Consider the following 23941-nt stretch of genomic DNA (forward strand, 5'->3'; position numbering starts at 1 on the left):
ACTAGTGCTGGTGCTGGCTGCTTTGAGAGCTCGGACCAGACGCATCTTCCTGCTCCTGGTATACACCAGACGCCGGGGGCTGCAAGGAGCCACTTGCTCCTACGGTGTTTGTGTTCCCAGGGAATTCTCTTTCAGAATATTGTGCCCCTGAATGGCGCACAGGAGCAAGATTAGGGACCAGAATACTTAACCACATCTTCTACTTGTATTTTCCTTCTATTTTCCTGACTGAATTTGAAATCTCCTGAAGCAAAACTGGACACTAAACTTCAAAAGGAGTGTGTTTGAAGGAGAGACTTATAGGCATTTAATCTGCCTGCATTTCTACCAACTCTTAAACTAAACAGGGTCAGGATAAGACACTCGGTAATTGGGAGAGCTTCAAGGAAAAGCTAGGTGCTGGTGGGAGTGGTTACTCCGTAGCTGGCCCATTCCCTTGAGTTCCCTCCAGCATAGTGCTGGAAGTGCTGTACTGGTTAGGAACTGTGTTGTACATCAGACATAAAACCAAATCCTTCCCCACTCGTAGTCATTAAAGAACCCCTAGCGCTGAATTTATTAAAGAAGAGTTGTCAGCTTCAGTAGCCTGGGCAGGTTGCATTCTGCTAACTACAGCCTGCCCAGATTGACTCTGTTTTCATTTCATAAGCAATTTTTCATCTGTTCCCCCAAATAAAACCCTCAGCACTTGTACAGTGCTGCTGGCAGACTGGCTACTGCTTTCTTACTCCAGAGGTAGCTGCATTTCCGTGACGAACAAAGTGATCCCTTTACATGAGGGGTGCATCACTCCAGTTGGACCTCAATATTAGGGATGATGCTCCAAGGAGAACTGATACTACATCTTTTAATCAGCTGCCTTATGTGCTCCCAACTCTGCCCTTCCCTGCACACTTTGGAAGGTTAGTGTTGCTGCAGGTGCTAGCCTTATACTGTCCTTGGCTGTCCCTGGTCCCCATGCTTGGGAACCAGGAGAGCTTCCTTGCACCCTCTCCCTAGTTCTATGCATTTGTAGGACCAGGACCAGCCTTGCCCTAAGTCTACAAAGTATTCTGGGACTTCAGATGCTGCATAGGTGTAATCGTTTACCAACCTTCTTAAGGTACAGTAGTAATTTGTGCAACTGTAGCCAAAATGGGGTCAAGAACACAGGGTTCAATACTGAAGCAAAGCAGCAACCCGCCAATGCACACATATGAGGAGAGAGGGGTTGGAAAAATCGTTCTCAGCCTTCAGGTCACTGAGGCAGGCACGTCTTAAGGCCCCACGTGTGTCCTCCCCCACACTAGTCTGTGATACTGGCACACCATACAGCACCACTCGCCTCTCCTGCCTACCAGAAACCAGTGCCCACACAATGTGGTGCTGCCCAGGTCTCCTACACACACACTGGTCACTGATGCAGGCAGGCAATAGGGCACCATCTGCCTCCTCCCCACACTGGTCCCTGATTCACGTATACTATACATGATTCATGTACCTGATTCATGTAAACCACATCTTCTCCCAGGCCGGTCTCTAATTCGGGCTTGACATACAGTGCCGCCCCCTACACCCTCCCTCCCATCTGGCACCCTTTGCCAGGTTGATGTTATCACTTCCCATTCCAGTCCTCATACACTGTACTTGATCACTAAGCTCATTTCTACCTGTTTACTTAGCCTTATACAGTATCTCTGCTACTTTTGTGCACTGAAGGATGTGGTGTGAAATATGACCCACTCTGAGATGGAAGATCAATATACCTCATGATAAATACTATTATTGATCTTTCACTATTGTACACGGCTCTTCAGGTCTATGGCATATTAATAGTAATTAACCAGTAATTCATTTCAGGAGGGTTGAGATTTTTTTTTTTAAAAGAGGCAAGATCCTGGGTCAGCTGCACCTAAGAGTCCTATATATCCACATCCCTATGAGAGGCTCAGATCCCATGCCTCTACTTAGCCACATGCTTTAAAATAGTGCACCAGATCAACAGTCAGAATAAATCAGCATAGTATCATTCACTTCAACAGAGCTATGCCAATCTATATGGGCTGAGGAGTTGGCCCACTATTCAAAGTTCTTTTTGCAGAAGAAGGTGATTTAAACCAGTGGCTCATTAACCACAATGGTAATCTGGCTTGGGTAAGGGCTCCAGGATTTGGTCCCTTGCACACTGTGCAATGCCAGTCCACAAGTCAGAGGAACCCCCATAGCTGCTAATATTTGGGGGTATGCAGCCACAGATGCTCACAGTGCAATCAGCACCTAAGTCAGTGTTGAAATCGCTCTTTCCCTGTTTTTTTTTCTTTCTTTTTCACAAAATAAGGCACACTCAATACAAAAATGTATACTAACGCAATCATAAGGACACAATGACAGAACTAAACATATAATCAAGAAATGCAAAAGTTACTGTTCTTCTAGTAACATTTACTCGCCCTTGTATATATGATTTCAATGAGAGCTGCATGGATATACACAGTGGAAGGGGAAACTGCATACATGCACTGTGAATAACCATTATTATGTGCAGGGCCGGCTCCAGGCACTAGCTTAGCAAGCAGGTGCTTGGGGCGGCCACTCCAGAGAGGGGCAGCAGGTCCAGCTACATGGCGGCAATTCGGAGGAGGGTCGCTCACTCCTGGTTGGAACGAAGGACCTCCTGCTGAATTGCTGCAGATCCCAGTCGTGACTTACTTTTTTTTTTTTTTTGGCTGCTTGGGGCAGCAAAACCCCTGGAGCCGGCCTTGATTATGTGAACCTCGTTTTCTGCACTTGCTGATTTCTGATTGTTTACAACTAAGAACATAAGAAGGCCAGACTTGGTCAGACAAAGGTCCATCTAGTCCAGGCCTCCGTTTTCCAACAGTGGCCAATGCCAGGTGCTTCAGAGAGAATGAATAGAACAGGTAATCATTAGGTGATCCATTGCATGTTCATTGTCATTAACCAAGTTTGCATACACACATGCACACACACACCCCGTAAGCTGGGGAAGAAAAACCCATTCACCTCAGCAGCCAATAGTTGTCTTCAGCCCTCCTAAGAGTGTAGGATCTGCACTTAACAATTTCCCTCCTGCTCAGCTGAATGCATTCTAACTCGCCTACTAACTGCCCTGGCAATGCTGCTCTGGCAGTGTGTTAGTTCAATTCATGGCTGCCTCTGAAGTCGGACAGTAGCCTTGAAAGAGGCTAGTGTGAAATCACTCCCTAAAGTAATAATCAGAAATGCTGGAACAATATGTTTCTCCCACCAGACAGTCATGACAGAGTTATTTTAGATGTCAAACAAAGCTGGCACCATTAACTATTTTCTGCTTAGCCATCAGTGTTCTTTTGACTGCGGGGTGTTGGAACAAAACAAACCCCTCACGTTTGTTCTGCCTTTAAAAATAAATTCAGCCTCTGAAAAGAACATTTCTATGCTATTTCCCTTGTAAATTAGGGATTTGTTTTTGTTCCAGTGCTGAACTTTTAGCTTGCTATAAAGTTAATGTGCTAGACAATGTGCATTCCAGGCAAGGTTGTGGGGCTGTGTATTTTCTGCCACCCCCCAAAATAGGCCATTATCTGTAATTACCCATTACCATGCATAATTATTTCTTCTAGTCTGGTTTCCGACCCCCAGGACTTTATGCCTTTACAGCTCACTGCACTATCTTATCAAATTTGTTAAGGAAGCTTTTTTGACCTTTAGAGCTCTTGTCACTGCGCCTACAAAAGCCAGCAGTAATTCGTTGAAGCATGTAGCATGTGATTTATTATGCGTACCCTACACAGGTATGTAACACATGGAGCGGTCTGAAACATTGCAAATCACCCCCCTCCCCCCCCCCAAAAAAAATTTTTCTGTAATATTTTTTCTGTTAATAAAGGGCGGGTAGGAGGGTGGGACAACCCTTTTTAGCCTAAGCTGGGAAGTACAGTAGCAACAAATAGGTCTGCCTGAATATTAGATCCCAGAAGTGCCGGCAGTTCTATTCTTCAACTCCCCCTCTCCCCCTCTCTCATCTCAGTCCCATGAGCTTCTTTCTACTTAAGCCAGTTTTACACCAGTGTAACTCTGTTGAGCCTGATTCTCATTTACACTAAGGCCCTTTACACTGTTCTGGCAGCATAAAGAGGCCCTAATGTGGGTGTAAATTATATTTATGCCTAATTTAAAGCCCCTTTACACTGCCAGAGCAATGCAAAGGGGCCTTAGTATAAATGAGAGTCAGGCCCAATTGGCTTCAGCGGAGTCACTCCTTATGTATACTAGTGAAAGTGAAAGGAACATCAGAACTTCCCTTTCACCGCCCTCAGACATCTAGCTAAGGGCTAGCTTCTGATACTTACCATATGTCCTGGTCTACTTTTAAAAGCTAGTATGGCATGGCTACAGTGCCAACCTAAACCCTGGTGTGGCTGCACCGAGATCGATGGAAGAATGCTTCCGTCTACCTAGCTACCCTTGCTCAAGGAGATGGAGTTCCTGGAGTGATGGAAAATCCCCTTCTGTCTCTAAAGGGAGTCTCCATTATGGCACTACCGCAGCATAGCCATGGTACCACAGCTATGCCACTGTGGCACCTGCACTGTAGACATGGCCTGAGTACAGGTAACATCTTACCCCGCAAGTAATCCCATTGAAATTAATGGGATTGCTCCATGAGTAAGATACTAGTCACTGAGTCACAGTAGCAGACTCTGATCAGTAGCGTAGGCGGAGAGAAGCAGGGGGAACGGCCTCTCCCACAGAGTACATTCCCTCAAAGTGGCACCTTTTTAATTTTTACTCACTCAGGGGCGCTTCCCTGCAGGGGCGGCACTTCGGCGGCGGGTCCTTCAGTCACTCCAGGTCTTCGGCAGCAATTCAGCAGCAGGTCCTTCAGTCGCTCTGGGTCTTCGGCAGCAATTCAGTAGCAGGTCCTTCAGTCGCTCCGGGTCTCCAGCGGGAAATTTGGCAGCAGGTTCTTCAGTCGCTCTGGGTCTTCAGCGGGTAATTCGGCGGCAGGTTCTTCAGTCTTCGGAGGCAAGACTTGGGTTTTTCTTTTTTTTTTTCTTCGCTGCCCTGTGGCGGGTGGTGCCCTTTTTTATGTGTTCGCTCCCTCTGCTGTTAGAACTTGGCTACACCACTGACTCTGATCCTCTATGAGAAGAATCAGAGGTTCTCCCTTCAGTGACAGAAGGGGATTTTCCATCACTTCAGGAACTCCATCTCCCACAAAAGCTCATGCTCCAATATGTCTGTTAGTCTATAAGGTGCCACAGGACTCTTTGCTGCTCTATGAGAAGAAGCTGTCTACAGAAAAAGCTATTTACCCAGAAAAATTAATTAATTAAATGGGGGGGGGGAGAAATTGACTCCCTAAGGAATGTTTCTGATTTTCTTTTTAAAAAATCATTTTATGATGACTCTACAGATATAAATTTAGGAGGCGCTTTCTTTCTAATGCCCGATTTTCAGGTGTTTATAACTTTCTGGCGAAGTTCTCAGGCTTGTTCTTAGCCCAAAGGTGAATTTAAAATAGCGAGAACATTAACTTATTGTTAAAGAAATTCCAATAAAAAGCCAGTCGGCCATTTTTAATTACAGAATGAAAGTGAGGATTTTCCCTCCCTGTTTTAAGAAACTTCTCAGACGCTTTTCCTGCACTCCAATAACTTGAAAAATCCCTCAGGATGGCCATGCTTTGCACAGGCATAAACAGCTACACATGTGCGGCACGGAACCATGAATCAAGCCCTACAAGTGTGCAATGGTGTAGCTTCATCAGTGCAACCCTCCCTCATGACCCCACCAAAGCCCAATGTACAAAACAAAGGCATTTAAGACCCTTAAAAGGATCACTTAAATTAGGCTCTCTACAGACATGGAGATTTGCCTCTGCCATTTTGCTGCTGCTGTGAAGCAAGAGTAACTCTGCTGCATCTCCAAGGTTCCCCAGCCAATGAGCAACACCTCTAGCTTTGTCCCAATGCTCAAGGAAATGGCAATCCCATTAGGACTGGTTGATACAGGTAACTCAAAGCATTCACATTTACAACTGCATGCTAAGTGGCAGAACACATGGACTAGGGACATGAATGGAGCTTGTTTAGCAGCAGAAGCGCTTGCACGTGTTCATTTCGACTTTTACACAGGAGGCCACACTTCTACATTTGGAAGGAATTATTACTGAGGCCAGTCACTGACATCCTAGTGCACCAAGAGAGTTAAAGGGCAATTATACTCTAAGTGTCTCTGGAAAAAGGACATTGTGGGGTTCCTGGCTCATTGTCTCTCAGTACTCCTGCTCTAATATGCAAAGCTTACAAATGAAAGGATTTTTTTTCTAATTGCCAGTCCTGCAAACTCAGCCAAGCTGGGGTTTTTCCCCTTCTTGTCCATCACCTGTAATAAAGGTTCTGCAGGCTAACCTGGGCCCTTGGCGATTCCTCTGCAGCCCCAGAGTCTTCGGATGATGCCTTCAGTGACACAGGTCCAAGCCTGTTCCTTCAATGGATTTGCACAAACATAACTGATTGGAACTTAATAAATAATTTGATTGTTGATGCATATGCAGGAAAATAATTCAGCTCTCTCTAAGCTGTGCAGGGCAAATGAGAAAAATGTACTATTGTCCAAAAGTGATTAGATATTGCTCTCAATACACACACACGGAGCTGATCTGTTTGGTAAGAAGGTGCCAGTTTTACATAGCCACTTTTCAAAGTAGAAATTCATGTTAAAAAAAGGGCACAATGAAAGTATTATAGCCTTTCCAGGCCGACTGCTATTCCACTACAGCTGCAATATCCAGGGACATACTTAATTGCTGCACCACTTCCTTATCTAACAATGTCTTTTTGAGGCACATCCCACCTGGAAACTCCTACCTCAGCCTCATCTCTTCTCACTACCATGCTAGCCCTTAAGACAAAACAACCAGTGATTTAAGAATGTCTTCAAATGATTTTTTGACAACTCTCGAAAATATCTGGCATGTCCTGCAACACAGTCAGTGAGGGTGAGAAGCAATACTGCTAATTCTGTAAATATTATCAAAAAGGCACAAGTACCATGTGAACACTATCAGGAGAAAGCAGTCTGTGGGCAGGAGCTGACTTTATCCGTAAAGACGTCAATGCCTAAACTCTTATGTTTCTCAAGGTTTATTCTACTGCCAGAAACAATACTGATTTTATACTGAAGGAATGAATATTATTCCCCCTCACCCTCCAACGATAATGCTGGAGTCATTATCTGAGTTTACTAGCATAAGCAAATGCTTCCTGATATAAAGTTTTTTTCAAGTTTGAACTAAAATTAAGTTTTAAACCAATGTCAAATAGACTATATTTTACTTGGCAAGAAAGGCACAATATAAATTAAGAAATTAATTAAAAAGCACAATGTTAAAAAGAACACTATTAACATTGTGAGGTAAAGCACTCAGAAGGAGAACGGGGTAACTTTTTTGATAAACAGTTAATTTGACAAAAAATGCACTTTCAGGTCAACTGAAACTATTGGTGAATTTGTGTTGAGTTTGTCAGATAGTTTCTACCAGACTGAAAAAGTCAAAACAGAATTTAATTTAATTCAGATTTTCAGCATTTTGATAGAAGCATAGTTATGGATTCACAAAATGGCTATACGAAGCATTGCTGGCACCTCCATTGTAAGTAAGCATTAGCTCAATGGTTAAGGGGACCCATGTGGGAGATCCAGTTTCAATTTCCCCCTCTGTCTGATGTGAAAAAAGGACTTGAATTTGCATCTCTGCTATTTTAGGAGAGTGCCCTAACCACTGGATTATGGGATTTCTGGCATGTGGCTTCCTCCTCTTGAAGCTGTTCTACTACTTATGAATAATTAAGCAGTCACTGGAACATGACTGGAACTTGGATCTCCCACCTCCTAACTAAGTGCCCTAACTACCAGACGGTGCTGCAGAGCCGCCCGGGGGGGGGAGGGAGGGGCAAAAGGGGCAATTTGCTCCAGGTCCCGCAGGGGCCCCCACGAGAGTTTTTCAGGGCCCCTGGAGCGGGGACCTTCACTCGCTCCAGGGGCCCCAGAAAACTCTCGCGGGTCCCGGAGCTTCTTCCGCTCCCGGTCTTCGCGGAAGAGAGGTCCTTCCACTCCGGGGCGGAAGGGCTCCCCACGGCTGAATTACCGCCGAAGTGTGACCCGCTGCCGAAGTGTGGCCAGGTCTTCGACAGTAATTCGGTTGCAGGGGGCTCTTCCATTCCGGGACCCACCGCCGAAGTGCCCCGAAGACCCATGGCGGAGGTCCCCCGCCGCCGAATTACTGCCAAAGACCCGGCTGCACTTCGGCGGCGGGTCCCGCTTTGGCAGTAATTTGGAGGCAGGGGGGGCCGCCGCGGGTCTTCACGGCACTTTGGTGGCACGTCCCGGAGTGAAAGGACCCCCCACCGCTGAATTACAGCCAAAGCGGGGCCCCCCGTCGCCAAAGACCCCAGACCCCCGGAATCCTCTGGGCGGCCCTGCTGTGCTGACAGAATGGTCCCTAATATTGTTTTAGGCTATGCAGGTTAGAAGAGCCTTGACCCTGCTCTAAACTATGTTGAAAGCTAAACTGATCCCCAGGACCAAGGTGACCCAATTTCTGGAACTTCCTTAGTGGCCTAGGAATTATTGAAAAAGAAATCAACGTTAGTGGTTCAGTGAGCTCCTTGGCCATCTCTCTCAAAACTCTTGTATACAAGTTATCTGGACCTGCTAATTTAAAATGTCTAGTTTGGTAGCTCCTGTTTAACACCCTCCTTAGTTTTTGTTAGAATGGCAAGTATTTAATCTTCACCCCATGATGTGACTACATCATCTGGCGGCATTTCCCCAGGTTTAGAACAGGAATATTTATTGAACCCTCCTTCATTTTCTGCATTACTATTGACAATTCTATCATTTCCAGCAAGTAATGATCCAATATTACTATTAGGATTCCCTTTGTTCCCATCATAACGGTAAAAAAAAAAAGTCACTTTAAGGTCTTTAATTCACTTAAAATGACAAAAACTATTTTAAAAGGCAAAACAATTTGAGAAAATAACGAGGCAGGAGGGTTGGCCAGTAAGTGGGAGATTGTATGTTTGGAAGAAGTATATGACATAACCAGCTTCTCAGTTGTGCATTTATTTACATTGGGCCTGATCCAACTCCTCCTGAAGTCACTGGAAATACCCGCACTGATTTCAGTGGGAGTGGATTGGGCCCAATTTCTTCATCCTTAAGTGTACCCCTCTCAAAAACACCTACTGCATGTGTTCAGTATGCAATATTAAAGTATTCCTAATTTTGTTAAATTATAAAAAGCAATTTCCCCCCAAATCAAATTAAGGCACCAGTCCTGATATCTGACATATTGTAATTCTTCTTCAACTTACAAGGTAAAAGAGACAAGGTGGGTGAGGTAATATCTTTTCCTGGAACAACTTCTGTTGGTGAAAGAAACAAGCTTTCGAGCTATGGACCAGAAGAAGAGTTCTGTGTAGCTCAGAAGCTAGTTTCTCTCAGCAACAGAAATTGGTCCATTAAAAGTTATTACCTCACCAGAAGTTTATCCAATAAAAATATTACCTCTCATACACTGTCTCTCTCATATACTGGGACCAACATGGCTACAACAACACTACAAACAACTTATTGAGTTGTCAGCAGTTTGTTACATTGCTGAGTAAAAAGGAGGGGCTAGATTTTTTTTTTCTAAGTGGGGAAAATATATTCTCCCTTTCCCACACACACATTCTGTAATTCAAAAATAGCTGACATTCTGCTCAAACTTTCACATATAAAAAAATTCATCCTTGGACAGAGAGCAAGCATTCAAAATTTCTGACTAAGGCCCTGATCCTCCAAACTCATGCACACACCTAACTTAATGCACAGGGATATTTATACTCAATGGGACTGTTCACGTGCATAAAATTACAAACATGTAGGAGTGTTTGCCTGACTGGGTCCCAAAAGGTTGGGGTTTTAGAAAATTATGAGCATGTAAAAATAAGGGGTTATAATGAAATGTAGTTTTCAACCTCACTGCACTTGCTATGAGCATGACCACTGTGCGTGTGTGTGTATGTGTGTGTGAGAAACAGAGAGAAACTACAAATATTTAAATTCAGTATAATATAACATATGAGAATTACATTTTTAATAGGAACATTGGTTAAATAACACAAGGACTTTTTTTTAAAAAGGAGGAAGAAATATTATGGGAAAAGAAATTGGGAAAGAAAACCAAAAGCCCAGGCAATGATTAAAAACATCCTGCAGGTTCAGAGGAGCAAACATGAGAGGAGGAGAAACAAAATCAGTATGGATTTAAGTCATTAACAAGAAGATCAAAGAAAACGTTAGTAGGGAGGGATAGTTTTACAAGTATCTGAGATAGAAGACCTTGGAGGAAATATGACTGGGATAAAATCATTATAGCTCACACTAAAAATAACAAAGGGAGTAAGCTGATGGTCGGAATTTGCTAGAGACCACTTGATTAGAAGCAACGTGATGACAGAAATCCAAAAGGTTTCTGAAAAACACCAACTAGTAATAATGAGAGGGTTTTTTTTTCTTTTTTACTATGCAGACACACTCTTGGTAGCGATATGACTAGGAATGGTATAGAACCATCTATATGTATATAGTGGCCTGCATTAGCGAGAGCAAATAACCTCCACACGCAGTTCCTGCACATGATTACTAGTGTATGCAAGTGCTAGAATTTATTCTCACAAAAAAATGTATCCATGAAAATGCAAACTGACCACAAATGACTTTTGCTCATGCACAATCTATCAGTTATATACACAAGCAATAATGCAGAGCAACTGAGGGTCAGATCTTTGGAGCTATGATGTTTTGCAGCAGCTGAGGATCTGGCTCTGAGCATGTAAATGGCCTGTGTATACAGAGAAACCTGGTAGAGGCCTCTCTGAAAATTTAGCCAAAGGTGTACAGGAGAATTAGAAAGGAAGTTAGGGCAAATTTTTCAAACTGAGACACCTAAAAACCATATTTAAATATCTAAATACACTGGCTGATTCAAACCTCTCAATAGTTCAGAGCCAACAGAAATTAGGCTGTTTATTTAGGTGCATAAGTCTGGATTTATGTTGTCCTTTATTTTACGCCTCACAGAAGGTATGATTACATGCAAAAACTTTAAGAACAATTAGGCACCCACCTTCCTTTGCAAGTTGGGCACCTAAGTAGATGTGAGCCTTCGAAAATCTCCTCCAGGATGTATGGTGGAATACCGTGTGTGTAGGAATTCCGTGAACTGATTGATCTAGTCAAATTTGTGACTGTGACTAATACGAGAGCAAACACAGGTGAAAATGAGGACAATGAACTTTAGAGAGGAAGGACTGTATGCTACTAGGGCCTTTAAGTCCTGAGTTTCCCATGCAGAGTCTGGGTGGGGCGCTGTGACTTTCCTACTGCTATTAACAAACAGCTGGAATCAGACAGCAAATAAAGTAGAGCCCTTGTAAGCATTGTGGGATCACTGAACACTACAGTTAAGACAAGTTTAGGGCAGGGGTGAACATGAATAAGCATCAGAAAGGAAAAATCCAGAAAGAAAATGTTCAAAGCTAAGCTATTGGTCACACAGACCACCTAGCAATAAATACACGAAATGTGAAGTAAGGGCCAATACGATAAATAAGTAGGCTTGGAAGAACTAGATTTTTATGGGTAAATGTTGGTAAACATTGATTTCACAGTACACTCACAAACCGATGCAGAAATATTTCCACTGATAATACTAGAAATGTACAAATATGCAAAGCAGGAAAAATGCTGGTTGAGAACTTATTCGAATCTCTAACTGTATTCTTTTACATGTGATGTTGACTTCCCACAATTATATTCAGCTGTGAAAATTTAAAATCAATAAACATGGAAAAAATGCTGAAAAATAAACATTAATATTAAAAATTATAAAACAAATAAAAACGAAGTTCTGCCTATAAATAAGTAGGGCCCTACTAAATTCACAGTCCATTTTGGTCAATTTCATGGTCATAGGATTTAAAAAATCATAAATGTCAGGATCTGAGCTATTTAAATCTGAAATTTTACGGTGTTGTAATTGTAGGGGTCCCAATCCAAAAATAAGTTGTGGGGGGGTTGCACGTTTAGTGTAGGGGGCGTTGTGGTACTCTACTCTTACTTCTGCACGGCCTTCAGAGCTGGGCAGCTGGAGAGCGACAGCTGCTGGCCAGGAGCCCAGCTCTGAAGGCAGAGCCACCGCCAGCAGCAGCACAGAAGTAAGGGTGGCATGGTATGGTATTGCCACCCTTACTTCTGCACTGCTGACTGCAGAGTTGGGCCCTCAGTCAGCAGCCGCCACTCTCTGGCCACCCAGATCTGAAGGCAGCAGCACAGAAGTAAGGGTGGCATGCTATGGTTTTGCCACCCTTACTCCTGCACAGCTGCTGACCGGGAGCTGCCTTCAGAGTTGGGCACCTGGCCAACAGCCGCCACTCTCCAGCTGCCCAACTCTGAAGGCAAAGCAGAAGTAATGGTAGCAATACTGCTACCCCCCCCTAAAATAACCTTGTGACATCCTTGCAACTCCCTTCTGGGTCAGGACCCCTAATTTGAAAAACACTGGTCTCCCCTGTGAAATCTGTATAGTATAGGGTAAAAGTACACAATTAAGACTAGATTTCAAGGGGGGAGACCAGATTTCATGGTCAACGACATGTTTTTCACAGCCATGAATTTGGTTAAGGCCCTATAAATAAGGAAGGACCATCAAAAAGCTAAACAGAAAGAACTAAGATTTGTGAGGTATAAAATATGGGGCAAAGAAACAAATGGAACAGTGTCAGAACTAAATTAAGGAAGTGTGCAATAATCTTCTGGCTCCACTTTAATCCTGTTTTTTTTTAAAAAAAAAATCAGCAAAACACCACACATTCAGATAAGTAATAGGAAATATTTCAAGGGAACAGGAAGGAACAAGCAGTTAGGTACAGAGAGATTAATAATACAGTGTCCCTATATAAAAAATCATAATGGACCAAAATTCTTTGTCTCAGTGTTTATAACGTATGCCAGGAACAAGTAACCCCTCAAATTAGGATGCAGATCTACTACACAATATCAGATTATGGGGGCAATTTTCAGAGGCACAAAGCACAGACAGGCAACCTGCTCCCACAGGCTTTCAATGGGAGCTAGACACCTAGGGTAGACACTCTGCTGCTGTAAATTGTCACCACTGAAGTCAATGGAGCACTATGACAGCTTACCCCAGCTGAGGATCTCTCTCATTTGTGCCTTTGAAAATCTCACCATATGTCAGAAATGCTGATCCAAAAGTTGCAGCAGATTCAGAGTAGCCCAAGTAAAAGAGGAAGGAAAAAAGCAAGGAATCATTAATACAAGGGGAAAATGCTGATAAATCAAAGAAAGCCCTACTAAAAGGAAACTTCTGAAGTACAGCAGGATCCAGGGAAAAGAGCCTCAGCACCAGCATGTGCCTTGGGTCCTCCAAACACACGTATTCAGCCCCTGGCCAATGACAGCAAGATTTAGAGGAGTCGTGGCAGATGCAGCTCAGCGTTCCCACCAATGAGAAGTATTGCCCTAGTGCATTCACACTGTGTACAAACCCACTGGCCCCGCCCCCATTTCCATATGGCAGTGCAGAGAGCTCTCCCCAGCATATGCACCAGGGTGAAGAATCCTCTTAGCAAGCCCTTCTCTGGAGTTGGTGGGAACACAGTTTTTAGCGACCTTTCCCCTATCTCTCCCCCCCCCCACACACACACACTTTTTTAACTAGTTTTTCAAAAAAATTTGAAATTTCATCAAAAATGTTCAAGCAAGGTGAAAACTGGAAAAGCAAGTCATGAACATTTCACCCAAAGATTTCCACTTGGAAAATTACAGGCTTGCTGTATTTCTGCTGCATTAGTACGGTATTTCCACAAAGTTGTCTGGCCTTAAGTAAGCATATGTGCTACTTCAGGATTTGAGAGAGAGAAAGACTCATGTGAACTGTAGGGAAGATCATGTAACACCTATATTTAACAACAGAACCAGGAAAGATGTAATAAAATACACACTCTTCAAACTACCGGAGTGGAGAATAAATTGAGAACGTACTCGGGGACAAGCTATCCTGTAACATTAAGATTTAAATTCTGATTTATTTAAGTGTAGTCAAATCCTGACCATAGTCCATAGGCACTGAATCACACAGGAGAAAACAAAGCTGTAGGAGACTTATGTCATCTTCTAGTTTAACCTCTGCATTGATCAGTATTCACTCTCCATATTAATCAAGTATGTTATCTAACATTCTCCTAAAACACCTCTTACGATCATGGGCGCCAGGTTTGTATAACTTTTGCTGGTGCCCAGAACGGGTCTAAGCAGAGCCGTCCTATCCATAGGATGGACCAGGGCAATTGCCCTGGGCCCCGTACTTTCGGGGGGCCCGCCATTCAGGGGGACATGGGGTAAAGGATGGCTTGGGAGGTTAGTGAGGGGCCTGGTGCCGACAGCAGCGACTGACCCGGCCCCAGCCACCCCGCTCCGCCCCATCCCGCTGGCTCCCGATGTTGCTTGGAGGGAGGGGGCAGAAGCCAGCAAGAGCTAGGGTGGGGGTTTGGGGAAAGGGGTGGAATAGGGGTGAAGCAGAGGCAGGAAGAGGAGGGGTAGGGGCTTAGAGGAATGGGTGGAGTGGGGTGGGAGTGGAGTAGGGGTGGGAAGAGGAGGAGCAGGGTGGGGCAGGCTGGGGCAGGGTTGCTTGCTGCTGCCACCGCCAGGCCTCCTGCTAACCCCCCAGGCCGCCCTGGAACCCGTGTCCCCCTGAAGTGCAGGGCCCCCCAAAGCACGAGGCCTGGGGCGGTTGCCCCGGTCCATCCTATGGACAGGACGGCCATGAAAATATAAGCCCAAACACTGGTGGATCTGGGCCCACATTCCTGAATACTGGTGGAACACAGGCACCACGGGCACATATAACTCGCCGCCTGTGCTTACAATTATGCTTCACTTACCTCCTTGTCCTTAGGCAGGTCATTCTATTGCCTAACTGCACTTCTAGACAGGAAAAAAAGTGTCTAATATCTAATTTAATTTTTTCTTTTTTTTAGTTTCAAGCCATTGCTCCTTGTTATGCAGTCTCAAGTACTGTAAATAATCACTCCTCCTCCTTCATATTATTATCGTTTAGATATTTATAGACTGTAATATCCATCCTTAGTCTCCTTTTTGACAAGCTGTACATCATTTCTGCCACCCTTCTCTTGATTCTCTCAGATTTATCTATGCCCTTGTTATAATGAGATGCTCAAAAGTCTCTGCGGCATTCCTAAATATGGCTGTACCAAAGAGAGAAGCAGTAATACCTCACTTGCTCGACAAAAGGGATCCCCTGTATAGAGAATTCATAGCAAGCAGAAGACTTGCCATTGTTGCAATGGCTGTGCATTGTGAGGTCACATCCATTCCACTGTCCAATACCACCTACAAATCCAGTACTGAATCACAGAAATCAGAAATGGAAAAGACCTATTATTGGCAGGCTCTTTAGCCCACATACCTGACAGTGCAGGATTGTTCATTTCCATATTTTTCCATGAGTCTTTGTCCAGTCCAGTTTGACAATTACCCAAGCAATGGGGCTTTTGACAGTTCCCTTGGGAGACCATCTCACAATCTAATATCTTATCAATAGTAACTGTTGCCTAAATTTTCCTTTGTTTTAGAGATTGTGACTGGACTGGGTACCCATACAGGGGCGTAAGAACCTACTCCTCCATACTTTGACTCAGGCTCTTGTTTAAGCATGAAAATAGTGAAAGACTAAGAGGCAAGAAGGAAAAGAGGAAATTAAAGGGTAAAGGAGAGATTTCCAGAGAGGCCTAAGGGACTTAAGACCCAGATTTCAGTGGGACTTGGGGACCCAAATACCTTTGAGGATCTGGGCTTGGGTGCCCAAATCCCAGTGAATGCCCGTGAGAGTTCAGCACATAACATCCATAGGCTTCTTTGCAAATTGGCAGCCTAAAACAAAGTATTTCAATATTTTCTAACTGAAAAAACTTTACTGAAGAAGTTTTTTAAAATTTAAGTTTCTATGCATCATTTGCAAAACATTGTGTACTTGTAAATAGAGCCCTGCGCAGATACAACATTTGTATCCGCTTCCAATCTGCAAAAACGGTCTGTGGATATCCACAGATTTGCTGGGTGTTAGATACAAAATTTGTATCCACATCTGATCCACAATCCGCAAAAATGGTTTGCGGATATCCACATCCACAGACGCAGGTATCTGCAGCTATAAAGCAGATATCCGCAGATTTTCAAGGCTCTACTTGTAAACACTTAAATGCTACTTTGCCAATGGACCAATAACCACATAACTACCTAAAGATATGCAGAAAGCCCCCAGCCCTCCTCCAACAGTCTCTTAATAAAGGGAGATCCTACCAAGTGAAATATGAAGAAAACACCTTTGTTTCCATCATTCATGATAAATGTATCAAAAGGAAAAATAACAATGAACTAAAGCTTCAATTTTTTTAGTCCAGTGACATTAACAAAGTGTCGGTTCTGTATTTCATCTGGATCTTTTCTCCTGCCAGATTACAGATTTTGTTAAACCTATATTCTATCTGAAATGAAACTGTAGTACTATTAAATATTTATATCTGAGTGGCACCCAGATGCCCCTAATCAGGACTCGGGACCATTGAGCTAGGTGCGGTCGACATTGGAAGTGGATTACTAAGTGCTAATAATGGTACATTTAACTTGATCAGAACCAGTGTCATTATGGAGGCAAAGAAATGATGCCCTGATTAAGATTGTAGGAAACCTAACAGGGAGGAGAAGCCCACAATGTGTAAAGCTGCCTGGTGATAAGTGGGTGCAAGCTTTAGTATGCTAAATCTTGGGGGAGTCTCAATTGCATACACATGGGGGAGACCCAGAAAGTTGCAGTATCTTATAGCATCTTCTGGTCACCTCAATGTGTATGTTACGCCCATACCGCCCAATTTGCCAAGGCATAATGTGTGACAAAACCCCAAAATGAGGGCACAAATTATTACATTTCTTCCAAGAAAATGCCGTGAGAGTCCTTCTTTTCATGTGAGTGGCTCCCTCTGCAACCTCCATTTCATGGCTCTGCGTTTCTGATGTAAACCAAAGAAGTGTGGGGACATCACATTTGTGGGGATCGTATGTGACTCTGGGACTAAAAGAAAGGCCATTTGAAAGGTATAATAATATCATCTCAGCTTCCCCTAAGATTCGTCTCTGAATTTTGCCCACTACGTTAAATTAACGAAACAAAACACGAGGAACTCACTGTTGCGTTAAATGCTCCCAAATCCTGGCTTTTTACTGAGCATTACAATATCTGTGCCCTACAGTTAAATCAGATGATAGTTCTTCAGGAAAATCACCCAGTAACACAGAACTTCTGTAAGCAGATCTCATTACGTGTCCTGCCCAAACTGTTTCATTTGCTCCCATGCTACTCCTGCCAACTGTCCTGCAAACTCCCATGTTTATTTTCCTTCTGATTCTGGAAGATAATAAGCACCTTTCAATCTAAACACTGTCACCAAGAATGAAACGGTACATGGGCAAGCTGCTGTTCTAGCACCAGTACATCTCATTTTTCCTCTTTTCCAAAAATGGTGTGTCGCAAGAGGTCTGAAAAATTGTCTCTGGTTTTTCAAGGTATCATAATATTTCTGACCTGCCAATAAAATAGATACAATGAGGAAAGCCCCTCTCTCCCTGGCACCCTCTATGATTTGTGTGACTCCTTCAAAAGAAAAATTACTAAGCCTTTAAAGTCAACAGCTTGCATAAGGAACAGAATTAACTATTGTCACTATGACCTCCTGTGTACTGTATACTGTTAGACAGAGCAAGTTTTGTCCTCACAGGAGTCCTCCAGGGTGTCTGCGTCGTTCTCCTGGGTGTCAATGAAAGCAGTCTGCCTCCAGCTGAGGGCACGGTTTGACTCAGTCAGCATTGACTACTACTGTAGATGGTTGTTTTCCAAAGAGCTGCATCTACATACAGACAAGGCCCTCTAAATGGTCAGGCAGCATGATCCCGTGGAGAGGACACAAGACTGCACTCAGCAAACCTGGCTTCTAATCCTAGCTCTGACACTGACCTACTGTATGACCTTTCCTTGGGCAAGTTACTTCCCCACTCTGTGTCTCTGTTGCCCCTTTCATTCTTTGTCTGTCTCATCTATATAGAGTGGCCAGGGATTAACTTTTACTATGCGTTTGTACAGGATCTAGCACAGTGGGGCACTAACAGGTCTTTTCTCCTCGGGGCCAGGCTGTATGCAATGGTGTGTTGGGCCATCTCCTCTGTCTCTGCTCCCTCCTCTCCTCCCCCCACATTCCTTGGGGAAGGGTCATCCTGCAACCTCTCTCCCTAACGCCAAGGAGATGAAGGGGAGCAGCTCAGAATTCAGAGCTCAGGCTGCCTGCAGACTCAGGCAAGCACCACTCCACCAATTATATTCCATTCATATTTGGAAGGTTATCTTTTCAACTGTCAGAACTAAAGACTTCATTTTTATTTTCAGTGAAAGTTTAGATTCTGGGGCACAACATCACCACCTCCAAAATAGGACCCACGTGCCAGGCTGCTGTGAACCAGCCCTATTCAACCCCTGCAGTTCCTTTTCATGACAGTGAGGCACAGCCTCCTACCTTTCTAAGGGTACATCTACACTACAGGATAAATTCAAATTAGCTTAAACCGATTTTATAAAACAGATATTATAAAGTCGATTGTGCGCGTCCACATTAGGCACATTAATTCGGTGGTGTGCGTCCGTGGTCCGAGGCCAGCGTCGATTTCTGGAGCGATGCACTCTGGGTAGCTACTGTAAAAGAATGAGGCCAATAATGTCGATTTGCGTCCACACTAACCCTAAATCGATATAGTAATATCGATTTTAGCGTTACTCCTCTCGTTTTGTAGGAGTACAGAAATCGATTTAAAGAGCCCTTTAAATCGATATAAAGAGCAGTGTAGTGTGGATGGGTGCAGCGTTAAATCGATTTAACGCTGTTAAAATAGGTTTAACAGCATAGTGTGGACTAGGCCTAAGGGTATGTCTACACCACAGCTGGAATGGAGCTATCCAGTGTGGGTGGACAGACATGCTAGCTCTCCGCAAGCTAGTGCACTAAAAATAGGAGTGTGGCCGCCCAAGTACATACCAGCTTCACCATGAGCCATCATTATATGTCATTCACGTGGCACGATTGAAGGCTTTGGGTCTTTCATGATACGATTGGTCACCGGAATTGGATTCCTAGACTCTATTTTTAAAAGGGGAGTTTTTCATTACCGCTGCCCCCTTTGTCTTGCTTTTCCACGCCCTCATTGTTCCCTCATTCCATTAACACCCAATCCACTCATTTCGTCTCCAAATCAGGTGACTTATTAAATTCTCGCTTGAGAGTAAAATGAAACAGATTAAACACAAGTGCAGGATACCTCAAAGCACCCTGGATTGCAAAGGGGAAGATTCTCGGCAGCTCTCATTCTAGGGCTGGGGTCATCTTAACCATATAAAGATCTCCTGCAAAGGAAGTTTAATCTCTATATATTAATATAGACATAGATACCTGTGCTTCTCGGTACTTACATCTAGGGAGGAAAACGGGCACAGACGTAATATAACTGAGGGGCACTATCCAGAGCTAAAGACCAAGTTAGGTGCGTACATCTCTGTTTGGGCACCTAGGAAGCCTAATTTCCAAAGGTGCTGAACAGCAACTTCTGTAGGAGTAGCCAGGAGCACAGGGCTGAAAATCAGGCCACTCGGGCCTCAATCCTGCAAATATTTATGCGTGTCCTTAACTTGAAGGACACGAGTAGTCACATCAAAGTCAATGGTGAAAACAGTACGTCACTGAAGTCAATGGCAGAACTCACAATTACTTGAACTGGGCCAGGAGTTCACTAATGTGACTCTGCATGTGCTTGACGTTATGGATATGTGTCAGTGTTTATAGGAGCAGGGCCTTATTTAGGTGCCTAAATATGGACATAGGCTCCTATTTTTGAAAATCTCAGCCCAAGTTTTCATTCCCAGATGCTATATATGATTTCTGAATTCATTTCTGGCAAACAAATGCTGACCCCTATTTTGTCCTTTGTTGGAAATGCATCTACTTTGCAAAGGTCTAAGCATAATATTATGAATGCTGTTGCCTGCACTGTGCTATTTATTAAAATGCTAAAGAACATGGAGCTATTATGTTGAAGAACATCATTATCTGACATACTGACAAAGACACTCCACTTAAAAAAATAGTGGGCTGAAAGATGTTTATAATTAATTAGTCCTTTACTCAAATTTTAAAAATATTTCTACAGATTTTGAAATTGGCAGTATTTAAACTTTACATTTTTTAGTTCAGCATGAAGTTCTCCTAGAATCTTTTTATGGATCTATGTATTTTTTATAATATTGCCAAGGGGGCTGAATGCACATTTTTATTGTAGTAAAAACTGAGTATGTTAAATACTCCATTCTATATCCATTGAGACTGAAGTTTTTGACTGTTTCACTGATTGCAACGGGATCTCATTTTTTGGATTTAATGGAGTAAGTTTTTCCCGTTTTGTCTGAATTAACCACAATCTCGGTAAGTGATTTTACAAACTGTTTCAATCCTTAACCAGCCTTCCCCACCACAAACAAAACCTAGTGTTCCAAATATATTTCTTTTTATGAAAGGGCTCACGGTCAACCAAAGACAATCTTAACAGAATTGTTTCTGAATGAAAACAGAATCTGACTTGTTAATTCCTACAAACAATTTTTCTACACACAACCCAAAACAATGGCCTCTCAGCACACGGAAATCATGGAACTGCCATTCTGTGCGTACAGGGATTGGACCCAGAGGGCTTGCCTGGTCAACACGAGATATAGCAATTCCATTTGGCAGGTGCAGGAACTAAGCTCTAAATGTACTGGAGCAGGCAATGGTGCCGGGTGGCTGACATATAGAAGCGCACTGGCCAGGGGTGATCTTTAGGTAGTGGGACAATGTCCATTTCACAAACATATTTTTAACAAATTGCTTTACCTATGTTACTAACATCTCCTTGGTTACTAAACCTAAACAAAAATCCAGTTTCCTTCTCACTGTGTTCATTTGCTTCATTATCTCTCAGTTGGGACAATGGAAGTCAGTGAAGCTGGTTTCACTTTTGTTTATAACCAATTGGTATATCTAAATATGTGAGGTTTTGCAAAGACAAAGCACCAGATCTTCAGTGTTGCCCCACTGACGCCAAGGGAACTATGATGATTTACATCAGCTGTGGATGTGGCCAAGTGGCTTCATTTTCAGCCACGCTGTCGTTGGGAGAACTCTTTTAAATCCCAGATATGAATGGAAATGATTGCATTAAGTCTGCAGACTTGTTTCACACCTACACATATATACAATAGAAGACCTGGCTGATGGTTTCTGAAATTTTCCATTTCGATTTCTACAATTTTTTAAAAAAGAAAAAAATATGAAAAAACTGTTTGCTGATTCCCCTCCCCCTACACACACAGCTGTTCCGTCAGAGTTCTTTCTACAGCAATGTTGCTCTGTGGGAAAGAAAAGAGAAGGAAACACACAGCAACCCAGTCGCTGCAGCTTTAACAAGCATGGAAAACAAAAACCAGCACCTCTCTGAAACCAGGTCTCTTCATTAGGGTGACCAGAACCCCCCTCTCTCTCTTCTCCCACTCCCTTACCTGATGGAGTGGTGGATGCTGTAGTTGCTGTGTTTGTTGAATTTGTCGGGCTGCTGCTTTCCAACAATAAACAGGAGCTGCCACCATTGTTTTCCTTCTTAACAAAGAGCTCTGGGCCACTGGGCAGAGGGATGGGATGGCTGATCCCCAGCTCTTCTTCTTGGGCCTGCTGCCTTCTCAATGCAACCTGGAAACAAGAACAACTATTCTGTGTCTACTCTCTAGTTAGACAATGATTACAATTACAAGGGAAATTATCTACTGGTCCCAAACTAAGGGGCGTACAACATATGCCAACAACTCATGACTATTAATATCAGGACATGAAAGGGGGAAATAACATTCTGAGTGGTACGGAGGAAAGAGATGCTATGAAACAATGTGGGTCAATGTTTACCTTCATTTATAGCCATGCAAACTTCAGTTAGGTTATGTGGGTAACACAACATGCTCTTGTAAAATGGTACAGCCATAAACAAATATATCTTCTGTTTCCAGCAGGGGCACAGGAATTAAATACCTAGTACTGGCTAAAATCACACCATTCTCATCAAAGATTCTAGCCAGGGTCAGCTGCATTCAGCTGATACGGTCACGCTTGGGCAAAGACAGGAAGAAGATTTTTCAAAGATATGCGGCTGTTAAGTTTATTTCTACTTGCTGTGGATCTGGGCAAAGGAGACAGATAATCTCCTGTGCTAGTACATAGCCTCAGTGGGGCAGGAAATTCTGAAAGCTCCCACTTGCAGAGTAGCTGTTGCAGCTTTTCATCAGGGTGGAGCTCTAGCCCCACAAGAACTGGCAAGCCTGAAGCTCTTAGGAGATCCATGGAAGCCAGTGCCTAGAGGAGTAGTGTTCTTGGGTTGCCCTGCAGGCCGCTGCCCCAGAAACCCCTCAGGCAAGTTTTCATGGCACACAGGAGGAAAGCAGGGCAAGAGCATATGGGAATATGGCTGCCCTGGGGACCACAGACCAAGACACGCATGCCTCCAGTACCAAGGAACCCCAGATCCCTGGGTTCTGTGGCCTGAACTTCCCCTTCATTCTACAGTAATCCTACCAACACACACAACCAGGGGAAACTCTGAGCTAGCAAACTACAGCCTCGTCTTCATACGCAAAATAAACTGTTGTGGACAACAAATGTCACAACCAGCACCAAAAATAGCTTCTACAAGTGTAGGCACAAGTCCACAACCAAACCATGTTCAGCACCACTTCAGAAAGAGAAGTTTTCCACACATCCTGCTACACCAGTGGCTCTCAACCTTTCCAGACCCCTTTCTGGAGTCTGATTAGTCTTGCATACCCCAAGGTTCACCTCACTTAAAAACTACTTGCTCACAAAATCAGACATAAAGATACAAAAGTGTCACAGCACACTATTACTGAACAATTGCTGATTTTCTCATTTTTACCATAGAATTATAAAATAAATCAATTGGAATACAAATATTGTATTTACATTTCAGTGTCTAGTATATAGAGCAGTATAAACAAGTCATTGTCTGTATGAAATTTTAGTTTGTACTGACTTAGCTAGAGCTTTTTATGCAGCCTGTTGTAAAAGCAGGTAAATATCTAGATGACTCGATGTACCCCTTGGAAGACCTCTGCATACAACCAGGGGTATGTGTACCCTTGGGGGAAAACCACTGTGCTGCAGTCCTCACCACCATTTCTCCTTGTCTGCAGTGGCAGCAAAACAGTGGTTAGCTGCACCCACAGCTAACACCCATTGTCACTAACAAGTCATTTGGCTAGCACAGACATGGCATCAGAGTTTATAATCCCCTATGCTGTGATTTCCCATATAGGTGGCAGTTTCGTCCATGTTTTCATTTGAATTTTGAAAATCACCCTCAAACTTACAAGGGGTGACAACTGATTTTTTTGGGCACAGTTTTTGAGATGTCACAGTATAATTTACCTAGACCCTCTTCTTCCCTCTATACTACATTGAACAGTATTATTTTTCTTTACTTTTGTAATGATGCTGTACCTCAAAAAGCAGCATTTTTAATAATGGTTTTTGTAACAAAAATATATTCCAACAAAAGCTCTTGGAGTTTCATTTGCAAAATCTAGCGGCAACCTATCAGCTGAATGGTGCTAGAAGATTCCACCTGATGGAAATGGGTCATTGCAAAATATATTCGGAGCGGTAAGTGACGA

General features: G+C 43.3%; 1 protein-coding gene across 1 annotated transcript in view; it reads right to left on the reverse strand.

Annotated features, from left to right (window-relative positions):
* Positions 1 to 23941, reverse strand: part of DMRT1 (doublesex and mab-3 related transcription factor 1) — a 102245-nt gene that overhangs the window by 74740 nt on the left and 3564 nt on the right. Inside the window, exon 2 of the mRNA XM_050944300.1 lies at positions 21767 to 21953. Within this exon, the coding sequence (XP_050800257.1) occupies positions 21767 to 21953 (187 nt within the window). The remainder of the gene's footprint in view (positions 1 to 21766; positions 21954 to 23941) is intronic.

This window comes from Gopherus flavomarginatus, chromosome 3 (genome assembly GCF_025201925.1).
Source record: "Gopherus flavomarginatus isolate rGopFla2 chromosome 3, rGopFla2.mat.asm, whole genome shotgun sequence".
Classification (NCBI taxonomy): Eukaryota; Metazoa; Chordata; order Testudines; family Testudinidae; genus Gopherus; species Gopherus flavomarginatus.